We start from the raw sequence: 25351 nt of genomic DNA on the forward strand, positions 1-25351 counted from the left end.
AAAAAGATATAAAAAACATACATTTTAATGTAAATCATCATTCTTAAAATTAATGAACGTATACGTGTACTGCATACCATATCAACATATTTTTTCCTTTGTAAATGTCTGCAGCTGTAAAATGTATACATTTAGTATTTTTGAAGTTTGCTTTACATTAGGAATATATGTTCATGTTTGTTATGTCCTTTTTCTACATGTTGCTAAATTTTTTATAAAAAAAATTTTGATCGATAAACCAACAAATATATGCATTAGAATAATTATGTCTTTTAGTTATGCAATTATTATAGTAAATAAATGTGATCAGGTGTGCAATTTCTACTTAAACACTGATAATGATATAAAATTACTGTATATCGGAAATGTTTTAGCTTTGCCCTATTCACATTTTGTGTACTTTTTAATGTTTATTTTTATGGCCTCAGCATTTTTTTTCTAAAAGCACATTGTGCGCATTATGCTTTTTAGTTTGGTGCGTAAGGCTGTTGACTTTCTCAACATAATAACAACAGAATATACCCAAAAGTTACAGGCAAAATTAAGATCCTTTATTTTGTGTTTACTCGTTTGTAATTATCTAACACATTGATGCTTGGTGCAAGGCTGGGTGCCGCTGAATGCTGGGAGGTCCTACGTAGACCCAAATCATCAGTTTCGGGGTTAAGCTGTTCTTGAGCTCGGTGTATAAGGAGACCCTTTTTCCACTGGAAACAGAACGCTGCTGCCTTTGCTGCGTCCGAGTTTGGCTCAGGCTGTTTCAGACCCTATAAAATCAGAAACAGCCATTTAAGATTGAAACACCAAAGTTAAGCATGCTAAATATCATACACTAAAATATAGACATCACTACTTTTTACTGATTGCCTGGTGCATAATGGTCCTCATAATGCTTACCCTGATGCAGGCAGTCTCTGCAGCTCATACTCCTTGGATAACTGTCTGGACTAGATTCTGTGCATTCTTCACCAGAATCTCATCTGATGATTTGCACCCAGGAGTAACTGCATTAACACTGGAGAGACACCATGCACCCCTTGGGTCACATGAGATTTTTGCATGTTTAATTTATTTAATTTAATGTTTTTTGCACATGATTGAATGTGTCAGGGATTTAAGGAAGAAAGTAACTTTCAGATGCTGCAAGAAAGACAATCAGAATTGTTGCGAGTCAGGGAGATATACTGTTGATCGTCTCTCACCTTGAAATGATGGTAAGTTGGTTGGAAATGGTAAGGATCTGCTCTGCAATGACAAAGAGCTCCTCAGTACAATGCTTGTCCAGACAGTGGTCTGCTATGACACGCACAAACTGGGTGATCGACTGGCCTCTTGAGACCAGATCTTTCGCAGATGTTACAAAAGCATCTTTGGTCTACAGGTGAAACAAGCTAGTGTCAGTATGGGAACATAACCTTTATACAGAAGAAAACTTTAAAAGCTTCTGACCTGGATTGGCCCTTTCTTCTTTAGGTACTGGGCCATGTGATAGAGTTTATCTGCCATTTCTTTTGTCACCTTGACAATCTGGTTACCCTGATCATCCCACTTCTCAGTTTCCCGTTTCAGAAAGAGAGAAGTGTAAGAGAGGGTCGTATCTACTAAGTTGAACACCGGACCTCTTGGGCTTCTCTGGGATGTCTCTTCCTGAGGTAGATAAATAGTTAATATTGCTAGATCTAAAATGTTGTCCATTCTTCAACTTTAGCATGATTCATCAACAATTTTTTTTTTTTACCTTATTTGGTTCCTGATTGGACACGTCTTGGACACTTCGTTTGCTTTTACTAGGACCTTGATTATTTGTGGATCGAGGATGTAGTGTTGCCTTTTTTGTGAAACTTGGTGTCTGGGACATGACGGATCTACTAGACTCTTTGCCCTGCAAGCTACACTTGATCTGTTCCTTTGTGACTGCAAGAATTCCATCTATTTTACAGATTTCTTCAACAAGGTAATGTGCCTTTGCTGACCAGCACTGTGACTGGATCTCAAGGGTGAGAGTGTCTCCAAGAGTTTGTGTCTCTGCTATTAGTCTGGCTCTACTCACAATGTCTGACATTTGAAATGTCAAGTGGTCATTAATGAATCTCAGATTGGACCTTTCCTTTGGGTCTCTTATGAAATTGAAACAGTCCTGAATGGACTCTGAGGCGCTTTTAACATTCTGCATAAGCAGTTCGGCAGCACTTTCAAACTGTACCAGAGTATCTTCAGTTTCCATGTCACTATATTTTCTTTGGACAGAGCATGCCAAAGCAATAGTGTTTTGAATGGCCGTCACATAATCTTGGTTAACTTTGCTCAGGAGACAAGAGAGTGCTTTCATTTTAATCTGAAGCTGTCTCTGAAGCAGCTCTGACTTTGCCAGCATCAGGACACTTGAGAGGGACACTGTACCAACTTCTTCAGCAGCCTGTAGGTAGGAGTCTGTAAGTGTCTTCACGTCGTCTTGTAGTTCTCCTAGCAGTTTAACTTTATAGCTATCTCGACAGTTCAAAGAAGAAAGTCTTGCAGCTTCTTGTATACGAAGTGAGTTCTCAGATATTACTGACAACCATTTTTTGGGTGTCATCTGATGTGTGATTATGTGCCCCTTACCATCAGTTGTAGCTGTTCCTACAATCTTATCCAATGAGTTCAACACTACTTGGACAGACAAGGCCCAAAGCATGCAGAGACCATCAAGTTCATCAGTTTGAGTTGGTCTTGAACCCGCTATGTCTGTGAGATTCTTGGTGTTGGTTTGAGCTTTTTGGAGCTTGCTCTGCAAAGACATTATACTCTCATGACACTCTCCCATCACCTTTATATCCGCAGACGTCACAAGTTGCACAGCATCTGCACATAAACACATGACCTCCGTGAGTTCCTGTGTGATGGTCTCCAACATATTGGGTACATAGTTTTGGAACATGGAGTAAACGGCATGGTACCACATCCCTGCCACTGGCAGCAATATCTTACGGGCATTTTTGATGAGGTCAGAGAATTCCGTACTGTGTTTATAAATGCTATCTGCACTCATGGCTGAACTCATGGCTGTTTCCTGTGCTGTCTGGACAAGCAAGGGTGTCAAGGACACGAGTTTGGACCGCAGACTTTCCACTTCCTTACTATCAGCTGTGTCTATGACACTGGTGGCTTCTCTTGTAGCTTGGGCATAGCTATTTGAGAGTCCTAGAACTCCAGTGCAAGCCATGTTAAGAGCCTCTACATTTTTACCTTTGGTCATGCAGACAACTTCACACAAGAGAGGCAACAACTCAATATTCTGGAGATGTATGACAGCTTTAGAATCCACGACAGGCGCAATCCATGCTTCTTCAGGGTTTGGCACATCATGCTCCATTACTGTTTGAACAGCCGGATTCTCTAAACCATCTTTGACCTGACATGGAATTTCTTCACTAGTTGAACTTTGCACTGAAGACTCAGATTCTATTTTATCAGAACGATCTTCAGTTGACCTGTCATGTTCTGAAATGGGCACTGCACATGGTACAGTACCGGCAGACTGGCGAGCTCCCTCCCGCAGGGGGCTGAGCAGATGTGGATGCTGCAAACCGTCAAGTCCTTCACGTAGAATATCAAAGTGTTTTAGGGCTGTTGAAACACTTTTAGAGAGCAATGAGAAAGTCTCATTGCTAAGACTGGTATAAGAATAGATATCAGTGACATAACTTGTCACCTCAGCAGCGGATCCTTCTGCTTGCTTTATCAGAACCAGAAGTCCATTACGGTAGATTGGATTGTCACTCTTACTGACATGTCTTCTCACGAGCTGGATTACCAAGCTCATGTGGCCAATGAGCAAGCTTGCCTGTTTTGTGAGAAAGTGTGCATCTTCATCTTTATGTGCCTCAACAAACTCAATCCAGTTGCTCTGCATCTCCTTAAGAGCAAGACAGACAAAGTCCTTCACGTTTATGATGCTACTACATGCATGCAAGAGCTGCTCCATCTCCTCTGACCATCTCTGTTGCATCTCTTTTAGTTTTTCCAGAGCTTCACTTGAATGCACCTCGTTTTCCTCTAGATTTTGCATAAGTACACAAATTGCTTGTTTCAGCCTCATGATGCATCCCCTTGAGTTCTCTACACCCTCAAGACTCTTTTCATCACACGCTAAAGCTGAGATGAAGCCAGCCACTTCTGATATCTTGTCAGCATGAGCCATGAAGTTTTCAGATTGAGCCCGAAGTGTTTCCAGATGCAACTTATCTTCATCTTGCTCATCCTGGAAGATGCAGCTCACGGTGTACGCCAACTGTTCCAAGGGAGTTGAAGTAGTGACAAATATGTCCATTACTCGCAACTGGGTGGCCTTGACCACATCATCGTCAAGTTTGTGGATTTGCTGCAATAGAGCAGCACATGTGTTTTCAAGCTGTTGATCAACACAGCATTTCATTTGTTGTGACATCTCTGACCAGAGCTGAAGGACTTGCTTGGAGTGTGCAGCAACTTCAAACTGAATATCCCTATGAGAAGTTTTTGCTACCGCCATGCTGTGGAACACTAGGTCACGAAACATAACGTCAAAACCACCATCTTTAACAGAAGCAGGATCAGAAAGCAGTCTTAGTAATTTGTTTCGTATTACAGTGTAATATCCACATGAACCCCTGGCAGCTGGTTCACAGTTGCTCTTGAGTGTGGTTATGATGTCATTTACAGTTGAGTCCACCTGGTTTAAGATGTATTGCTTTGCACTCTGTGCCTCCTCACTGTGTGGATGTTTGATGGTCGTGTACATGGCAGTGTGCAGCATGGAAACACATTTCTTCAGGGTTTCTAGAGAAGCCCTCAAATGCTCCTGTTGTTTGTTGTCACGCAGATCCTGAATTCTTTCCACCACCAAGTTGTGAAGAAGCGGCATTGCCTTTGAGTATACTTGAAATGCTTTCAATAAGGATGATATGTCTGCTGCAGCTCCTACTTGGGAAAGACACTGCAAGAGCCAATCAGCAGCTGCAGCAATCTTTCTTATGGTCGCATCATCTTCCACTAGAAGGATCTATAGAGACCAAAAACAAATGGCATTCACCATTTTGGAGGCATTTCAATCACAGAGGTAAATATTGTTCTAGAAAACACGAGATTTGAATTTTCTAGCAAGTTCAGGTTTAGAATTAGGGGTAGGGTTGCAGCATGACTCTAAATAAACTAGGAATGCCACATGAATTTTTCAGGTCTTTACTCAGAATGAAGATTGTCATCTAGACAAGTGTTTCCCAAGCCTGAGGCAATTCAAGACCCTGTCCCAATTCGCACCCTAAACCCGTGTGGTCTTCCACACTGATGTAATCCCCCTTTGACTGTCGGGTAGAAGTTTACTGCGTAGCTCGACTCAGTGTGGCTTGGCAGAAAAACACAAACAAGAACAACAAATCTAAAAAACAACACTCAAATTAAACACTTTTCTGAAAGCTAAAACAACAAATGGGAAAACCTGCGGTCTTGTGAACTTAACAGACACATGCATATGATGGCTATTCCGCAAGACCGAAAGTGCACATGAAGAGGGACAAAGCCCAACACTGCACAGTTTACAATTCTTCTTAATCAAACACACCTGAATAAACTCATCAGCTCATTAACAGAAACTCCAAGACCTGAAATTGATGGGTCAGATAAGGGAGACATCCTAAATGTGTATTGTTGGAGTGCCCCTAGGACTGGTACCACTTTTCCACTGGGGCTGGTGCCAGAGCTGGAGCTCAATTGGGAACCAGACTGAGCTTTTCCACTAAAAAAAATCCTGGGCCAGTGTACAGACTGCAGTTTGAAAGGTGCCATTTTTAAAAGCTATCTTATTTCAGGTAAACTAACCGCATTAACAACAATTAAAAATGTCAGTTCAGCAGTGGTCAGTTGAAGAGACCAACACTCTCCTCTTGCAGTGGTAACGAGGGTTTCTGGTCCTATGTTGGTGACATAGAGAGTTCTGCTCCCTGCCAGAAGAAATGTGAGCCAGTTCTGAATGAGGGCCACTCTTGGTCAGGCTCCGGCTCAACCTCCAGCTCCACCTCCAGCTCCAGCACCAGCACCAGCCTCAGTGGAAAAGCACTAAGGGAAATCCAACCCAGCTTCTGGAGAGCTACCATCCTGCAGACTTCAGTTCCAACCCTGCTCAAACACATCTACCTGTAATTATCAGATAACCCTAAACACCTTGATTAGCTGTTTCAGGTAGCCTATGTTTGATTGGTGTTGGAACAGAAATCTGTCCAGGAGCAGGGTTGGAGACCTCTGCTCTAAGAACAAGGTTGGGAAACACTGTTCTAGACATAACTGTGAAGGTCAGGTAGGCCAAAATCAGTTCCTGGAGAGCCACAGTCCTACAGAGTTTAGCTTCAGTTTTAATTAAATGCACCTGAACCTGCTAATCAAGTCCTCCAGCATTATTTGAAAACTACAGGTATGTAGTTTAGGTTGGAATTAAAATGCAGGACTGTCGCCCTCCAGGAGCTGAGTTCATTTGCAGGATAAAGAACACATCTCATACATTTCTTCATGCAATTATTATTCTTCACAAATAAAACATGCATTACCTTGACCACACCTAACAGCACATTTTGAGTGGCTTCAATGAGCTCTTCTCTGTGCTCTATGATCTCCGGTTGTATGCTGAGCTTCTGGGTGGCCAGGAGCACATGCTGACCAGAAACAGTCAGGGATTCCACGAGTGGATCCATTTCCATCTTCAGAATATCATCATCAGTATCCTCCACTAACCTAAAAGCATGGATATGAAGTATAATGTGAATGTCCGCCTTCTGTGTACCCAGTAACACATTTAGTAAAAACCACAACGCAATACCATGTTTTTGTTTTTGGTACCAAGCTGTTGTTTATTTATTTATTTTTATTTTTTTTGTACATCTACCATAGTAACACCATGTTTTTGAATGTACCATAGTATTACCATGTATTTCCCACACTTTAGCATGGTGCTGCCTGGGTACTTTTTCTTTAAGCAAGAAAGCACTTTTTTCAACTATATATATATAATTATCTCTGTTTTCGTTTTCATAAGGCAAAGCAACTTTCACGTCAGCATTTATTTTACTAAATATCATTTTTGTAATGTAAATATTTATGTGCTTCACTTTCTATCCTGTCAGGAAAAATACATGCAACTGACCTTGTTGCTACAGCTGCCATGTTTTTGGATGCTTTGGCCACCGCTTTAGCTGCAGCTTCCAGTTGGGTGAATTCATCCAGTTCTGTCTCGCTCCCGCACAGTAGGATGAGGTGACACAGGTGAGAGGACAGAGGGGCCACCACCTGCTCTATTGAGCTTGTTTTTATCAAGCCATCCTCCATTATAGATGTCATTTTTCTTTCACTGTAACGGAATACATGTCAATATATATGAATGCATTCTACCTGAAAAAAAAAAAAAGTTTCATGCTACTCCAATTTTGGCTTTTTAGCTTTTAAACAGTTGTCAGGTCAAACAATATTTCATACTGACATTTATGGAGTAAGATTAAAATGTTTGTTATAAGCAGCCAGGTGAAGATCTTCTTTACTAATTGATATATTAAAATAAACATTTACCTGTTGGTATAGTAGCTCCATGCAAGTGTTCTTCCTGTCACACAGTAGCAGCTAATGAATAATGCAGTGCATTTACTATGGGACAGCACTGTTTGTTTGGCTCTCAGATGTCCCATGGTTACCATGGTGAGTAATTTACCATATAAACTGTAACACTGTAACCCACAATACAATGCATTTCCATACATTACAAAAAAAAAAATAAAAAAAAAAAAAAAAAAAAAAAATATATATATATATATATATATATATATATATACACACACACACACACACACAAATATATCCATAAGTCCAAAATAACCTTTTTAAATAATTTTTTAAGATAACTGGACACCCCTTTTTAAATTTATACTTCTCAAGCATTTACTTATGTATTGTTGTACAATGAATTTTGTCAAACATTCACTGCAATGTAGTTTAAACAGTACGCTAGTATTACACTAGAGGGCATCAGTGCAACAAGAAACACCCCACAGGACTAAACATTTTGGGTGGCACCGAACAAAAGTGAGACGAAACATCTGTTTGTGATTTTTTTAATTTTAAAAAAGCAGTTCAGTAGATAAATATATAGCTCGAGCTTGTACAACAAACATATTTCTCAATACATCTATAAAACATCAGTGACAGTAGTTTATTCTAAAATGCTCAAAATAGGTGATAATGGCAACAACACTCACAGTTAGGTTACACATTTACAAAGTCAAGTATGTGTCTCTCAAACACACCTATGCAAGAACCTGGTGTTGGGCCGGAAATGAAATGCAGATGTGGTTTTGCCATGCCAGTGGTGATTATTGATCAAATAATACGAGATATATTTTTTGGAGAATCTTCCAGAGATCATCTAATATCCAAATAAATGGTTTCTTACAACAAGAATCCACAACAATAAGAAAAAAAAAAAAAAAACAAACAAACAACATCAAATAAAAAAGTTATTTTTTTCAGATGAGATATTTTAAAAGCTTTACATTGAAAAAAGATCAAACATATTTAGTGCTGTTTCTTCTCTGTTTGAACAGTTAAAGGCAGAATGGATGTGAAATCTGACAGTGAACAGCTTGTGTTGGAGCTGCGCTCTGAGTGAAGTCCAAAATGTTGATAAAACAAGCTGTTCCCATAAGTTTCAAAGTACGAGTTTGTGCCCAGTGATGAAGTACTGCACATTCCCACCTATTTTAAGCCATTACACACGGCAGGTTCTGCATGGTTAAAACCTGGGCCTGTGCAGTCTGAACTTCATGAAACTTGTTATGGGATTTGTTATAAAAGCAGGAGACATGGTGTATGGTGTCATGTATACTGTAGAAGAATAACACAGAACATGCTGTAAGAATTCTTGGCAGATTAAAGTGTTTTTATACTTACAGTAGAATTGTAATTCATAACTTGGAATGTGTCCCTTACATAATGTTCAATATAATAGCTTTTATTTTGAGATCTTAGACAACCAGAAGTCAACATTTGATTTCAACATTTCTGCGTGAAATAGCATTTAGTCAGAGAAAGTTTATATATTTTTGTGAAAGATTGTGAAACAAAATCTTTGGAATAACATGCATCTTTCAGTGGAGTCAAAATCCAGTGCAGTACAAATAATACTCTAAGCTTGTGAATTTCACTTATATTTAACAAAACAGGTTTGAGCTGAGAACTTACAAGGTTTTCTATTTCTGTTTTAAGTACAACTGGACTGAAATTGAATGAAAATTGCCATCCAAGATGTAGATGAGTTTGTTTCTTAATCAGATTTGGAGAAATGTAGCATTGCATCACTTGCTGACAGTGAATGGGTGCCGTCAGAATGAACGTCCAAACAGCTGCTAAAAACATCACAATAATCCACACCACTCCAGTCTTGTGAAGTGAAAAGCTGCATAAAAAATGCATCAAGGCATTTTAACTTTTAATGGAGTCGTGTGTATTATTGTGATGTTTTTATCAGCTGTTTGGACTCTCATTCTGACGGCACCCATTTACTGCAGAGCATCCATTGGTGAGCAAGTGATGCAATGCTAAAATTCTCCAAACATGATAAAGAAACAAACCTATCTACATCTTGGATGGCCTTAGAATGAGTACATTTTCAGCAAATTTTCACTATTCCTTTATTAACTTGAGCAATAACAGCTTTGTTTGGTTTGCATCTCTTGTCATTCTTATTTGTTCATGCAACATTTAATAATTGACGAGTTGTCCGAATGAAGGACATAAACTTTAGCTTTGCATTCTTTGTAGGTTAAAATCTTGAGAGGATAAAGAGGTACAATCCATCTTCAAGGTTCATCTGAAAACTGATGTGAAGGAATCAACTCTTTGGCGTGTGTCAGTCATCAGTGCTTTAAAAACAACTCTTGAAGCTCTCTTCTATACAGTATGGAATACATTTTATAAAAAATAGATTTTTGCTTTTCAACAGCGCCCTGAGGGTTGTAATTGTCTGCTAGTATTGACACAATATCCACATTCGTTCCAGGAAGTCTCTCTTTCCGTCTCTTCAGACCCACTGGCAAGAGGCCTGTCCCATTGGGATCAATGGGATTCCACTGCGAGTCTCTTCTGACAGGCCACACGGTCACCTCGAACATCAGCTAGATCACCATCAACTACAAAAAAAGTGTCAAACCTCCGAAAAATCTGGAGAATATTCTTTTCTTCCACATATGGAAGGCTGGAGGGTCTGGGTCTTAGGAACGAGCTGTGGTGAAGGTAGCAGCTTATTGGATTTTCTGAACCGAGTCCAAGCTCTCCTGGCTCTTCTGGACCCAATCCCAGCTTTCATCGCTGTCCTTCCTGTTCTTTTCGGCCTCTATGATCTCTCTGTAATGCCTCCTGAAGAATCCCATCTGCAAAACACAAAAATAATTGCTGTGTTGGCATACAAAGTGGAACAGTGGACAGATGTCCAGACGCTCACTGACAAAATTACACTCACGTGTTACCTTACTGCTACAAAATACATTACCGTCCAAAAAAACAAAAAATCAGCCTTGACTAGCATAAGAGACTTCTGGTTCTGTTCCCAAAATTTTAAATGGCAGTGGAAACTTTGACTGGCAGATCAGATAGACCCGACTTAATGCAGTCAGATGTATGGGGATGAAAATATCTATTTAATCCAATTAAAATGAGTCTATGAAAATACAGCACATTTTTGGTGCCTTGACCTATCACAAGGTCAAGGTTTCACAAGTTTTTATGATACCCCTCGTGATTGATATTCAAACTGTAAGAGAAATGCTTTATCATATCATATAGATATCCAAAAATATTCATGCATTCTCTAAATTTACATTACTAAAGATATTAGGTATAACTGATGCCAGGAGTTATCATTCCACTTCAGAAAATGTGAAATGTAAAGTGAATATGGTGCTTTTTATGACGTAATTTTTGGGTGAACTATCCCTTTGTGTAGTTGGAGCCAGTGTACAGGGTAGGAGTCAGACAACTAGTGGGATGGGCGACACAGATAGCACTTCTGTAAAGAAGAAATGTGCTGTTCCTCTTCCTGTGACTCGACAGGTTTGTCTTTGTTTGAATCGGACCCCGGCTCTCTACAGGCATTTCCTGACGCTGGAGTAGCTGGACATGTGCAGCTCTTGTTGAGGAGGTTTATTTTGGCAGATTTGGGATTTGGGGGGGAAAGTATCCCTACACCAACATTCCAGGATTTGCTCTAGTATTCCCTCTAGAAAGTAATAGAGTGGAAAAGAAAAAGAAGGACTTGTTTGAGAAGCCCTGAAATCTGTTCAGTGCACTTTTATGTGTACGTGTAAATTATTGTCAGTGCTGTGTTTTGTTACTTTACGATCGCTCTAAAACTCTCTATTGACCCCTCAGGCCAAGAAAAACAATGATGTGTGAATGAGGGACATGTGACCCTCTGGAAGTCTAGTTTAGGGGATATCTTTCAAAACTGACACACATCCGCTTCGCTGTGCCTTTTTTTGGCAGAGGATATTAAAAGCAGCCTGATGCTAATTTAACTGTAACGAGACGCTGCACACGAGCAGGTGGTTCTGCTCTTTCAAGACACGATGACCTGACGGGTCACATTCTCCGCTCACATTGACTTTGCAAGAGCTCAACTGCTGTCCAACAGGAAGCGTCTCAGGCATGTGGTTTGTACCGGGTCTCATGTGAAAAGACAAAGTGACCGTGACAAGCAAACAACCTCATCTGGAAGTCTGTGTGTTTTGGACCAATGAGGATGGATATTTAGTAGAACGTCTGATGTGTATTTGCAGGGTTCAACATTTTTTGTTGGTTCTGGAATAATGTTTCTATCAAGCGATTACCATTAAATACAACTCTAATCCTAAAATCAGTGAGAAATGACAGGTTGATCATGTTGTTTAAGCTCATGATCTCAATCCTCAAGCCATTAGGAATGATAAACCTTCTCAGCTGAGATCATGAATATTAATTCGGTGTCATATAGCAGTGAAGTGTGTGATTAGCGTTTTCCAGGTTTAGTCATAAGCTGAAGTGAGTGGTTAGAAGGGCTGGGAAATATGGCCCAAAAAATATTTTCACACATTAATGGGGAAGGAAATGCTTTCCATATGCTTGTTAGACCTCAAAAATAAATGTAAAAACTTGTTTATTTACAACTAACCTCAACAGAGCAGCTAAATTTCTGTTTCTGATCCTGTAATTTATCATTTAAAGCAAATCAATAAACTTAAAAAAACACTGTAATTTATCATTTAAAGCAAATTTATTATCTGAAATAAATTGCTTTTTTTCAAGAACTGTTAAATTTACAAATCTAATCAACTGTAAATATATCAATAAATTTACAACAACACACACACACACACACACACACACACACACACACAAAACACACACACAAGATATATATAAAATATTTTGGTTATATGATAATCCTTAAAATAATAACTATTCTCAAAGTAATTATAATGCTAATAACAAAATGCAATGATTTAATAGTATTAGCAGTAATAATAATAACAATAATAATAATCATTATTATTATTACTACTACTTTACTGATATTGCAAATTGATGACATTATGGCAGCAATATATTAATATTTTACAGTAAAATTTACCTTAAAAATTAAAAAAAATATTTATAATAATAACAAAATTGAAAAGTACATTATTATTATTATTACTTTTGAAAAGTACATTTTATTGTACAATAGTAATATGTTTCTGTTATCATTTCTATCATTAAAAAAAAAGAAACTCAAAAAATCTTTATTGCCCAGCCCTAGTGGTTTCTACAGTAGATGCTTCTGCTTGTTATACAATATGTGGACAGCTCCTATTTTTTCTTGGTACAATCCCCAAAACTCAAAATATGATTATGAAACTCAAAATATGATAATAATTATTTTCCAAAAAGTGTGGGTGGTGACATTTCTAAACATGTTATAAGGGTTGCTGCGTTTTTGCCAACCCTAAATCTAATCCTGACTTGCTTCTAGGCTAATAAGAATGTTGTTCAAGCCGCCAAATCCAGAGCTGACCCGAACGCTGCTCCAGAACCAACAAGGATGTTGATCGAGGAACATGTGTCTGTCTGAAGCGCTACCTTCCAGAGCAGCACCGCCAGCAGCAGGAAGAGGAGGATTCCCACGAGGAGGCTGATGGCGATGATCCATCCCACCACGTAACCCCTGGGCTCCTGACTGTGAAGGGCCTCAAACACCAGCTGCAGGACAACACAGAGAGAGTCAACATAAACACACCAACCAGACGGGACACGACTTTAACATTAGAGATCGTCATTTCTCAGTGGGACCAAAGATCGGACATTACAGACTATATGAATCACAGTGTCATTTCCTGAATTTTATAATGTCTGTGCTGAGTCTACAATATATTGAGTGTTGACTCAATCAAAAGGAAATGAGATTTCACTCTTAAAGTCAACAAATCAATCAAACGTTTTCAAGAATCCTGATCATCACAGAATGCCAGGAAGAGTTCATTTATTCACAGCTGGACGTCATTATTTGAGGTCTGGTTTAAATGAATGACTATTTTCGGATGAATTTTCTCTCTTTGAATAACATACATACACACAGTTTTATGCACAATATGTGTTATATGGCATATGTGCTTGCTGACCCTTAAATGTGGAAGAATTTCACCTCTGAAACCATAATGTACTGCCACAAAAACAGCAAATAGTTCCCTCAGTGGATCTGGATTTAAATGTTGCATGAAAAGCTAGCAGAAAATCCCAGTCTGGAGCAAGATGCCAGCTCAGATAAATCTCGCTTTAGCTTCTGGCCACAATTTCACTCCTTGAATACGAGGGCGGACACTTGCAGCCCCCAGTCAAGTAAAATCATGATCGAAACATAATATCTCAGTTGTGACTTTGAAACAGTAATGAGATAAAAATAAGACTTTTGACGATGTTTAGAAGAGATCTTAACAATCTGAAACTACTCAGTTGCCAAAATACCAGTATTATTTTAGTTTTAAGTATTATATTATATAATAAGATTTTAAAAAATTAAAAACATATTTTAGTCTAAATTTTAGTAATTTTGTTATATACTTTTATTTTCATTAGTATTCTTTTTTAACATTTCTATTTAGCTTTTTTTTATTTGTTTTAGTTTTATAAATTTTTGTACTTTCAGATAGACAACAACAATTTCTTAAAAAAAAATTACATTTTATTTCAGCTTTATTTAAATAAACAAAATTTTACTTTAAATAGTTTTAGTCTGAGTTACAAATAAAAACAACGCAATACACTAACTTCATCAAAAATGAAAACTCAAAAACTTCAGCATGAATTTAAATATTTTTCACCAAGTTCTTTTAATATCAAATGATCTGAGCTCTATACTCTTACTGTATTATTAGCCTCTACTGTACTTACTGTAACTATTAGCTTCATTTATGTATGACATATTTTTTATTGCCTTTAAGGAACATCTGAGGTGAAGTCGATAGCTAAATCAAATCCTCAGCTATAAAAAAAAACAGTAATATATTCCTCTGCATGCCGTCTTTTGGATAAACATTAATACATGTCATTTTTTTTATTAGTTTTTGGGGTTCTTTAACATTTCTATTTATTTAGCTTTAATTTAATTTGATTAGTTTTAGTTTTATTAATTTTAGTACTTAAGCCTAAACCTATCTTCTTTCAGTTAGTTTCCAAGGCAAAATGTTCTTTTAAGTTTGACTTTTAACTGTTTTAGTTAAAAAGTAAAAACAATGCAAGATACTAACGTCAGCAATGAAAACTATAAAAGAGCAATAATATCTTCCTCTGCATGCAGTCTTTGGGATAAACATTTTTATATGATCAGACTTATTTATCCTTGCCTAACAATGGAAACTAAAGTGTAAGATATAAATATTGCACTAAATATATCTCAAGCATTTGTTGAGTTCAGCTCACTAAAGTAATGATACAGCAGCATATAAAAGTTTAATGCTCACAGTTTGTCTTTCATTTCCAATTAGTTCAGGTGGCTGTGAACATGACAGAAATCATACAGCTGAAACACGCTACAAGACTGTGTGGTATTAATGCTTATATGCTGGCAATGCAATTTGTAAATGAGAGTTGCATGTCCACACTTAGCCCAAGGGGGCGTCGTGTGTGACTTAATAAAGGATTGCTTTGGGACCAATGCATTTCCTAAGTGCTGAGGGCAGAAGGGGGCACAGACACTTTTAACAGCCCTATTAGGAATTGGCCTCTATGCTACAAATAGAGAGGCTGAAATTGGGTCAGAAAGCCAATCAGCTGAGAGCAGATGCCATGGCACCGAAACACAGTCCCATATCCCTTCAATCAATCGGCACGCCGAGGTCTGCGGTATTAAGGGTGACTGTTCTCGAGCACAGCTGTAGAGTAAAAAAAAAAACCCTGCTCCCATATGAGCAGCAAACCTGACCCAGATCTCAGCAGCAACTAAGAGCAGAATCATGCCAACAGACAATTTCATCAGGGGTCCTGATTGCTTTCAAAGACAATAATCTATTCACTTTCAATCTTACAATAAAACCACCAGCATGTCAGAAGTCTCTGAAGCTCTGATTCGTGTTTACAGTAACGGTACAAATATGCTTGGCAAAAAATACTTGACTGTTGGATTGGATTATTCATCCGTTTGATCACTTACAGAAATATCCTCTGGAAGGCCGGTTGAGACCTCCACAGCCCTGTTGTCCAGCTGGACGTGACCTCGTGTCACAAACTGGATCACAGAGGAGCTGTCCTGCAAACCAGACACCGAGACAGATCAGGGTTATTATACTTTAAAACCAAAACTGAAATTAAAACCATTAAAAAGAAAGAAAAAAAACCCATTATGGTTACTTGAAACAAAATGAATCATTAACTAATATAAAATAAAATATAAAAAACTTTTTTATTTCAGCTAGCAACCAAGGCAATATTTCTCATTTTATTTTAGTTAACTTAATGTACTAAAATAACTAATACACAAAAATAAAAAAAAATAAAAAAAAAAATAAATTAAAAAAAAAAAAAAAAAAAATAAAAATAAAAATAAAAAAAAAAACAAAAAAAAAACTAAAACATAAAAAAAAAATAAAAAAAAAACATTAAAAAAAAAAAAAAAAAAAACTATAATACTATCTCACTGATAATAAAATAACACTGAGACAGACACATTTTCACAAATTAAACAGTGTAATTTTAGTTTTATTTATATACTATTGTAGTATTTATTAATATGTTCAATTAGCTTTTATTATTATATTTTCTGTTTTAATTTTAGTTTAAGTTTTAGTAAATATGTTAAGTGCTTTTGTAATTAAAAAAAATATATTTCTATTTAGTTTACTTTCGTTTAAGTAATTTTAGTACTTCAACGTATTTCAGTTCGGGCAACATTTAAATTGTCAAGTTTCAATTTCAGTTTTTATATTTTGTTTAGGTTTATCATCTAATATTTATATTTCTTTTATTTCAGCTTTATTTTAAATACAAAATGCTGTAAAATAATGTTAAATGTTTTTAACTAACAATAACAGCACTAAATGTAAATTAGACATTGCTCATGCGTTTCTATTACTACTGAGTGGCATTTTATGACAAAATATTTGTTGCAAAATATCTCATTAATACTGTTGTTTATCAGTTTTTGATTAGGCTATAAAAATAAGGGTGTTTTTTGTTTGTTTGTTTTATTAGTTAAATTTAGTGTAAATTCATATGTTGAAATATGACTGATCCGTCACACTAAATGAGATCTTCTTGGGATTCGTGCCTGATAAATTATTTATAATAAGATATATTGCTGCTTAATTAGTCTCAATGTATTTCATCATCAGTAGCCAGCTACTTTTTATCTAACTGAAGGTTACCGGTTTACATTTACTGCTGACAATTTAGATACGGCTGATAATTTAGTTAGCTAATTAGTTTAAGCTATAACTAAGGCTTGTTGCATCAATTCCACAACATTTAAAGTCTTAATTACACACTCTGAAGACTGGCATTGACATTACAATAATGTTTTACTTAATTACTGCAATAACTCACCCTCTGTAGTATTTCAGTGTTCAGTAGCATTTGCACATCTATACTTGTGGCTTCTTCTTTGGCCTGAGAGCTCAGACTGCAGGAAATAGTTAGACATGCTCTGCCAGGCCGGTCACAGTCCTGTTGACACAGGATACCATCAAAGATTCACCCGCTCAGCACAAAAACTGATGTGAAATGAGGTTTTTATGAGTGTTTTATAGGGCATTAAATGCTGGGGTTCACTGCTCTAATGTATATGCACTGACAAAAAGTCCTGACAAACAACATTAAATATGCAAGTATGGCTTATTTTCAAGTGCTAAATGCATTTGGATGCCATTTCTTCTCTGAAGTATGCCAATATGCCCAAAAAGTCCTTTGTCATACCAGAACTTTTCTGCCAGATTTGGTGAAGAAAGCAAAAATGGTGTGGAAGATGTTCTCCTTGTCCTGAGGGATCGTGCAGGGTTTGGGGTTTCTGTGCCATGTGCAGTTCCCTCGACTTTCCGATACCTGCAGACGAACAGAAAGTACGAAAATTAGCAAATCTCACAGTTCCCTCTCAGCAAAATGGCACCAGATTATTTATTACATATTTTCTGTTTTCATTTTAATTTCAGTTAAAGTTTTAAGAATTTTGTTGTCTTTTTTAGCATGTCTATATAGTTTTTTTTTATTTTTCATTTATTATACAGTTTTATTTGTAGATATTTTAGTACAACTAAATCAAAATGATAATGTTGCCTTGGTAACTAACTAGCTAAACTATTTTTTTTGTGTGTGTTTGAGAAATTATGCTAATCAGTTTCAAAAACTACAGTTATTACTCATTCCATTTCAATATTCTTTATTTTTAACAAAAAAAAAATCTGATTTTCTCCCAGCATACTTTGATACAGACTCGTATAATGGAATAAATGTTGACTTTAAGTGTTATTTTCTGTGTTGTAATGATGTTTATGTGTGCTAATAGTTATCCTGCTACAGCTGCTTTATTGCAGAATTTGCCTCGTTTTTGAAGTTTTCATCATTGATTTTACTTTCCTGTTTGATAGTGTCATGCTGATCGTCTTAACTTGGGATCGTAAAGTGCTATTAAAGTGCTATAAAAATAAAGGTGAATCGCCTTTAATAGTTAGCTGCTATTGTAGGTGAATTCAAATGAATATTGATTTTAAATGGGCTTACTCAAATATTTGAGTCGTCTTAACTTGGGTCTACTAAGTTTTTCAAATCTACTTAAATTTTTCACTTACTCAGTTTATAGCCAATACTTTTTTTTTTTTTTTTTTTTTTTATGCAAACAGACTATTACAATATTTACAACAAAAAACAAAAAAAAAAAAAACAAATTACATAAAAAAAAAAAAAAAAAAAAAAATTCCAATACTATAGCCAATACTTTTGATTATGACTCAATTTGAGTTAATGAGTCGATTTTTAAGTGTAAAAATGTTTCACTAAAAACACTGAGTACATGATCGTTTTCAGAGTGCTGGATTACTGGAAGGCGAGATGCTCAGAGACATTATCATCCAGTGAGCTCAGACATGCTAAGCAATTCAGATAATGAAAGGAAATTCTTTCCCAGCGGGACTTGGGAAGCCTTTCTCTGACAGCATGTCCCATCTGGAGTGATTTAATATCTTGCTGCCCCTTCCACCCCTCTGCCCCCGGGGAACATTTCACCACTTCCTTTAACCAGCATCCTTTCCAGTCAGACCTCCATAGAGGAAAGCATCTGAAGACCTCACATTGTCTTCTCTCAAGTCAAGGGAAGCATCTCTCCCTGTTTCACACAGGTTTTTACGAGCCCACTTGTGTGAGACAACAGTGCGTCAATCATGAGCTGATTTCACTACAGTACTATTTCAAAATCTAGTGACTTGCTTCCCTAGACAGTGTTTCAAGAAATATAAAACCCAGGCTCATTAAAAAAAAAAAGATTCTGCTGAATTATATTACGTTATTTCTTGAACATTTTTCAATACTTTCATGTGAAATGTCTGGGGAGTGGCACTAAAATCACTTTCAGTTTTCCCGGAAACAAATGAAAATGAATCTGACAAAGTAAGTGTAATGCTGTACCAGGTGAGCTACTGAGCAAGTTTACTATGTCAGAAAAACCATTCATGGTGCTGGTTATGTGATGCAAACCTACAAATGTATTAGTTTACAAATCATGCACTACTGTAAAAGTGTTTTGAGGTTGTAACAGTATTGTTCAAGGAACCATACAAGTATTTAATAATCGATAATCTGCATCTGTGTTCATTATTTGTCTGAAAAGGAATAAAAGTAGTTGGTGTTTTATATGTAAAATGCAGCTTTAAATAGAATACAGTTACACTAAAAAGCTTTTACTAGTTTTGCCAAAAATGCAGGTACAGGAAGATGTGTGTTTTCCAAAACAGTTTTTACGCTGTTCAGTTCCAGACAGTAGGCATTAAAATCAGGCCAGAAATGTACACTACACAAGTATGTGCATGCAAACATTAGCTATGTCTCATTTTGTTCAGAAAGATATCAGTTTAAAGACAATCTTGCTGAGCATGTTATGTAAAGTCAACATTCATATCTACCAACCTGAATAATAATAGACCAGATTTAAAAGACATTCAAAGGTAGTTCTATTGGCTCATTGAGTATAAACTGAGGCTTATTAGCCCCACAGTAATGCAAGAATGCATATCAAGTATGTTCAACGCACCTGTATATTTGCCAAGCATTCACTTTTACATTTGAGTACTTACTTGCAACCAGTGGGGGTCAATTTGATCGTGGGCACAAAATTTGTACAGTCTTTCCAAAACACATTTATGTGTCGAAACGTTGCATGCACATTCATGATCCTAAATGAGAAAATGTCACCAAATTTCAAGAAGAAATACATAATTTAACCATGTGTTTCAAACTGTTTAAATGCGGGTCAAATTGACCCGAACACAAAACGAGTAATTGTTGAAGTATTGTTGGAAGGCAGCTCACTAGGTTTTTTTAACAAAGCTCACTAAATTAAAACATCTCAAAATCAAAACATCTCACCAAAAAGTTGTTTCTGTAAAACGCCCCATATGTTTTCAGTCATGTGAGGAGAGGAATTCCTCCACGTGTGCATTTTTAATTAGGCCGAGTGTTTATGTTGTCCATGTGGGTGCCTGGGAACGTCTGCTCCTCCTTGAGTCGAGTTACTCGGCATTGCCACTGTGCTACAGGTTAGTCAGGGTGAACAGAAGCTTTTCCCCAAGTGTCCCATTCCATCCTTTCGTGCAAACCAGTTAATCCTCTCGTAAGTGATTCCATATGGGACGTACAGGGTGGGATACAAACCTCCCTTGTCCCCCCATTCACAGGAAACAGGTTGATCCCTGGCCTGATCTGGCAATACGGCCAATGCAAGGGTTAAATCAACATCGTATGCGGTGTTTGTCTTGAATTTCTGCCCTCTGTATAAGCTTATTGTGAGGCACTATCTGCGGCAGCTCCGTAAAGCCCGTCTCTCACCTCTGAATTAACTATAAGCCTGAGGTTGTGGACATCACTAAACTCTCGCTGTATAAGAACAGAACATAATCAACACGCTGCCCTCATTTCTATTGATACAATAAAGATAAAGCCTAGCTCTGTATATTTAGCTTCAAAACATGCAAGAATTGTGGCATTTATAAAGTACTTTAAATAATGTTGCCTTAAAATACTTAACCTTAAGAAGAAGCAATGTTTTAAAGGTAACATAAGTAAGACATAATTGACAATGGACTATAGAATCAATGAATATTTAATCAATGCATGCTATATAGGTATAATGTGAAGCCTCACATTTTAAATAATGCACCAACCTAGCATCAATTATTCCACTTATACCATGATTACCAAGTTTAGTTCCTAAAATGCTCCCATAAAGTACATACTTACTCTGACAATTAACCCTCAGCAAGCCTGCGGCACCATTTCGAATGTGTCTGTTTGGAAATTATGTAGCAAAATTATATATTTAAGGAATAATTGATGACGGGGCCATGAAATTATTTTAAACCAACAATAATGTTGCAATGCAGCTATGAAGCAATTTGTGGTAATTGTCATTAATTCAAGCAGCTTGGTTCACAGTAAATGCCACATTAACTCATCTCTGCACACACTGTGAGTTTAGGTTTAAAACATTTAAGTTTGCATTTGGCAACACAACATGCGCAGTCTAATGAGAAGTGGTAATAAACCTCCTGTTGTCAACAAAACAGAAGCTGCAGTTTTCTGCCAAAATAAAAGCTTGATGTTTTAACGTTTCAAAACGAAGACAGCCACAAATATGATTGTATTATATATATATAATATATATATATATATATATATATATATATATATATATATATATATATATATATATATATATATATATATATAGTAATTTTATAGTTGCACTGAAAATCAAATTTATTATTATTATTACTATTATTATTATTATTATATAATTTTCCTTGCATACTGTTTTTTTTTACTTTACACTGAAATATTAACAGTAATATTTCTTATTTTGTTTATTTATAATACTAACAATAGTAATAATAATACTAATTAAAAATATAGTCATATTCATATATAACAAAATTGCCACCCAAAGTGTGCAGCCCTACTAACAAACACAGCAAACCTGCTGCTTTAAAAATGATATTAAAAAAAGTTAAATAAATAAATAAATAAATAAATAAATATTTAAAATTCTATCTATTAAATTAGATTTTTCCCCCAAATCATGCATCTCTAAAAGTACAGTATCTTGCTTAAAATAGCACATTACTAGCTCAGAAAGAACATGGTGAATTGATATGGAAATTATTCAAGCTCTCTAAGACTCAAAAGCCAACAGTGCTCTGGTGTAATGCAAAATAACACAATAATACCTACCACGAACAGCTCAGAGAAACCACTTACAGCACAAAAAAGTCTGATGAGAATGGACAGCTACATATCTGACGTGAGGGGAAAACAATGCGAATGAAGTTTAGCTGAATAAACAAACGCATGAGCGGCAGGAACTCACTTGTGTGTCAATGATATGGAACATATCTGCTCCGTTACCAGCCAGGCGGTTGGGTATCCTGATGTCCACCGTGGAGCCTGGAAGTCTGCTCGGCCCATTGTTTATCACCTACACAAACAACGCAAGGGAAATGGATCAGTGTTGGGATTTACACTCAGCACAACAACTAACAGCTAATAGAGCAAACATACATTTCATATGCATTCAAAGCACATAATAATACAGACACTGAATATTTGTCAGTATTACTGAGTTAACTGCACAAACACTATTGGATGAGAACTGAATTGAGCTGAATGATGATGTCACTGTTTTCCCTAGACCTGCTTTACTGATTAATTGAACTCATTCCATAATTGATTAACTTTACACAGTTATTGAATCAAACTGAATCAACAAAGAACCGATTTCAGCTGAATAATGACTGTTTACTGTTGTAATTTTAGAGCTGCCTTAAAGCAGAACTGATCTCTGCTTGCATCACAGGCATAATGTGAAGCCTTTCAATAATGCAATACTGAAACATTTTCAATAATATTACAATCCAGTGCCAATTATTCAGCTTATACCATTATTTCTACTTGTTTACATCAAGACATTTCCCAAGTTTTTTTTTTTTTTTGTCTGTAAAACAATTCCTAAAAAAGTACTTATGCCCACAATTAGGCAACAAGCCTGGAGTACTCTATAATTTAGAGCCGGTTTATTATGGTGTAACCGAAATAAAATATATAAAAGAACTTAAACTTATTTTATTTCATCAGTCCTCATTTTCATTTATTTTAACTTAAAGTGCTAAAATAACTAAAACTGAAATAAAAATTAATAAAAACATATGCAGACATATTGGAAAAAAAACATAAATATAAATAAAAACTAATTCACATTATTAATAAAAACTACAGGATAATATCAATGATACTAAAACAGCACTGGTGCCAAGGTAATAAAACACTAAAAGTATAGTAATGTACATCAAATTAAAATAAATAAATAAATGAATAAATAAAATAAAATAAAATAAAATATGAAACACTTTGGAAATGCATCATCACAGCCTGTGAATGAGGTCCATCATATAATTAACTATTTTACAAAGTAATTGATCCCCTGATATCGTTAGTGCTCATAAACACACAAATAAATAAATCAATAAAAAAAAAAATAAGACACCCGTCAGGATTTAATAACCAGCTAACTGTACTAACTTACAGATTCTGCAATAAAGTATACTGGAAAAACTCCATATGCACATATTCCAGTATGGGATACCTGAAAGGTGAAGTTGAGCGGCTGAAAGCTGCACTCCATGTCGTCCAGCTGAACGAAGCGCGATCGCTCCACTGAGTTTCCATACACAAAAGACGAAGGCGAGACCACACTGCAGAAACAGACTCAGAGTTACTGTGGTGATGCTTCATTGGTCTCTCACGTAACGCGATTTATTTGATGGTATCTTTGATGTATAATATAGTGAACGTGTTGCTGTCAGAATTACTTCATTTTAGTAAAACATTGCAGCTCAAACTCTTGGAAACTAGTCCATGCCAGTAGAGTGTTGCATATGTTTGTCTATATGTACTAAATACAATCTTAATAGTCATATACTGATTACAGAAACCTTCTAATACATATGAAGCTAACTTGTTAAATGACATAAAACAGACTTTGATCTGATTTTATGTTTAACCCCTGGAGATCATGTTTTATGTATTAAAGTGTAATCTCTGGCGCGCTCATGTAAAACATTACAGGGAGCACGTTCTCATTATCAGCCTGTACATCTGGCTATAGAACATGTTGTGTATTTAAGCCTAATTCATCTGTGAAAACAAGTGAGCCTATAACTTTGAAATACTCCAGCGCAGCAAAGAGACGGTGTGTGCCAAAAAAGAAATGTGCACATAAGCGCTGCATACTGAGCCGAAAACAAATGTCTCTGCTGTTATCAGACGTCTGGAAGTGTAATGGGCTACAAAGCTCACGCTGGTCTTACGCATTCAAGAAAGTAGCATATTTTTGATCATCAGCCTTCAGAATATATGTGGAACACAGTGCACAGGTCATACAGACAACATTCAGTTCACAGGTTTTGAACAACATGAGGTGAATAAATAATGATATATTTTAGGTTGGACGTTTCTTTTAAGCCGTCTCATGAAGTGTAATTCTTACCCTGTGATTGCTGTGTCCACCTCATGTACCAGCGGTATGGACAACTCCAATGTGTTATCGTGAAGTGTGCTATCATGTTCTGGATTGGCACTAAGAAAAAAAAAAAATATATTAGTTAATAATAACAACAAAAACAATTAAACATTCATTTATTAGAAAGTATAGGTTTTCAAATAATAATAATAATAATATATAAAACATAAATCATTGAGCAAGGATGCATTAAATTGATCAAAAGTGACTGTAAATAATTGTATAGAATATTATAAATGTTTTCTTTTTCCAAATAAATTATAATAAATGTTTCTTGAGGAGCAAATCAGCATGTTAGAATGATTTCTGAAGCATCATGTGACACCGAAGACGTGACAAATTCAGCTTTGCATCAGAGGAATAAATTACATTTTAATATATATTAAAATAGGAAACAATTACTTGAAATTGTAATAATATTTCACAATATTACAGTTTTTACTGTATTTTTGCAGCCCTGGTGAGCAGAAGACACTTCCAAGAACATTTTAAAATCTTACTGACCCCAAACGGTAGTATTGGCACTAACATGCCATGTGTTTTTAGCATGGTTGTACGTACAGTGTAACTGATTAAGTTTCTACTGTAAGATGGACAACGGTGCATTGTTAGGGCCCGAGCACCGCGGTGCGAGATATATTGGATAGGCTGCATTTATTATTATTACTATTGTAATACTCATGAAACTTTGCACACATGCCAGACGTGGTGAAAATTTATGTCCAATATAGGTTTCAGAATTAGGCGGTGCAAAATGGCTCGATAGCGCCACCTATACACTTTCAACAAAGTGCCCCTCAAGCTACATTTCTCATACATGTAAAATTACACACATGTAATGTCCCAATACCAACAAAAAAAGACTCTTTGAGCAAAATCGAAACTCAACGGGAAGTAAGTTATTTTGAATTTTCTCTGCAAATTTTTTGCCTTTTTGCCATTTTCAGTTGTATTTTAACTCCTCCTCCTAGAGATTTAATCAGATCAACACCATATTTGGTCAGTGTCATTTAAAGCCCTTTA

The 25351-nt window shown here is 36.2% G+C and overlaps 2 protein-coding genes across 3 annotated transcripts in view; both read right to left on the reverse strand.

Moving 5' to 3' along the window:
* Positions 1-364: 364 nt before the first annotated feature.
* Positions 365-5059, reverse strand: LOC109078306. Of its 2 annotated transcripts, none has more exons than XM_042769518.1 (5): positions 1739-5059; positions 1450-1647; positions 1203-1375; positions 898-1015; positions 365-767 (listed from the first exon to the last, which is right to left on the reverse strand). In XM_042769518.1, exons 1-4 carry the CDS (start codon positions 4880-4882, stop codon positions 922-924), a joined length of 3609 nt encoding a protein of 1202 aa, XP_042625452.1. In that variant the 5' UTR covers positions 4883-5059; the 3' UTR covers positions 365-767; positions 898-921. The 2 variants fall into 2 exon arrangements, with proteins under 2 accessions (XP_042625452.1, XP_042625451.1); XM_042769517.1 differs by having other exon boundaries at positions 898-1036.
* A 4490-nt stretch (positions 5060-9549) lies between these two features.
* itga9 (integrin, alpha 9) overlaps positions 9550-25351 on the reverse strand; it is a 74155-nt gene continuing 58353 nt past the window's right edge. The window contains 8 exon segments of the mRNA XM_042769519.1: positions 9550-10421; positions 13144-13263; positions 15710-15805; positions 17098-17217; positions 17467-17592; positions 22121-22228; positions 23393-23501; positions 24296-24385. Of these exon segments, the coding sequence (XP_042625453.1) occupies positions 10293-10421; positions 13144-13263; positions 15710-15805; positions 17098-17217; positions 17467-17592; positions 22121-22228; positions 23393-23501; positions 24296-24385 (898 nt within the window). The 3' untranslated portion in view covers positions 9550-10292.

The sequence above is a fragment of the Cyprinus carpio genome, chromosome A13 (genome assembly GCF_018340385.1).
Source record: "Cyprinus carpio isolate SPL01 chromosome A13, ASM1834038v1, whole genome shotgun sequence".
Lineage (NCBI taxonomy): Eukaryota > Metazoa > Chordata > Actinopteri > Cypriniformes > Cyprinidae > Cyprinus > Cyprinus carpio.

Bases quoted from the DNA above. Each gene is read 5' to 3' on its own strand.
- LOC109078306 (XM_042769517.1), bottom strand. From the start codon at position 4,882: ATGCCGCTTCTTCACAACTTGGTGGTGGAAAGAATTCAGGATCTGCGT. The intron at 1,376-1,449 runs GTCAGAAGCTTT...TTTCACCTGTAG, and splicing joins AGAAGAAAGGGCCAATCCAG to ACCAAAGATGCTTTTGTAAC. The intron at 1,037-1,202 runs GTGAGAGACGAT...ATGTGACCCAAG, and splicing joins CAACTTACCATCATTTCAAG to GGGTGCATGGTGTCTCTCCA.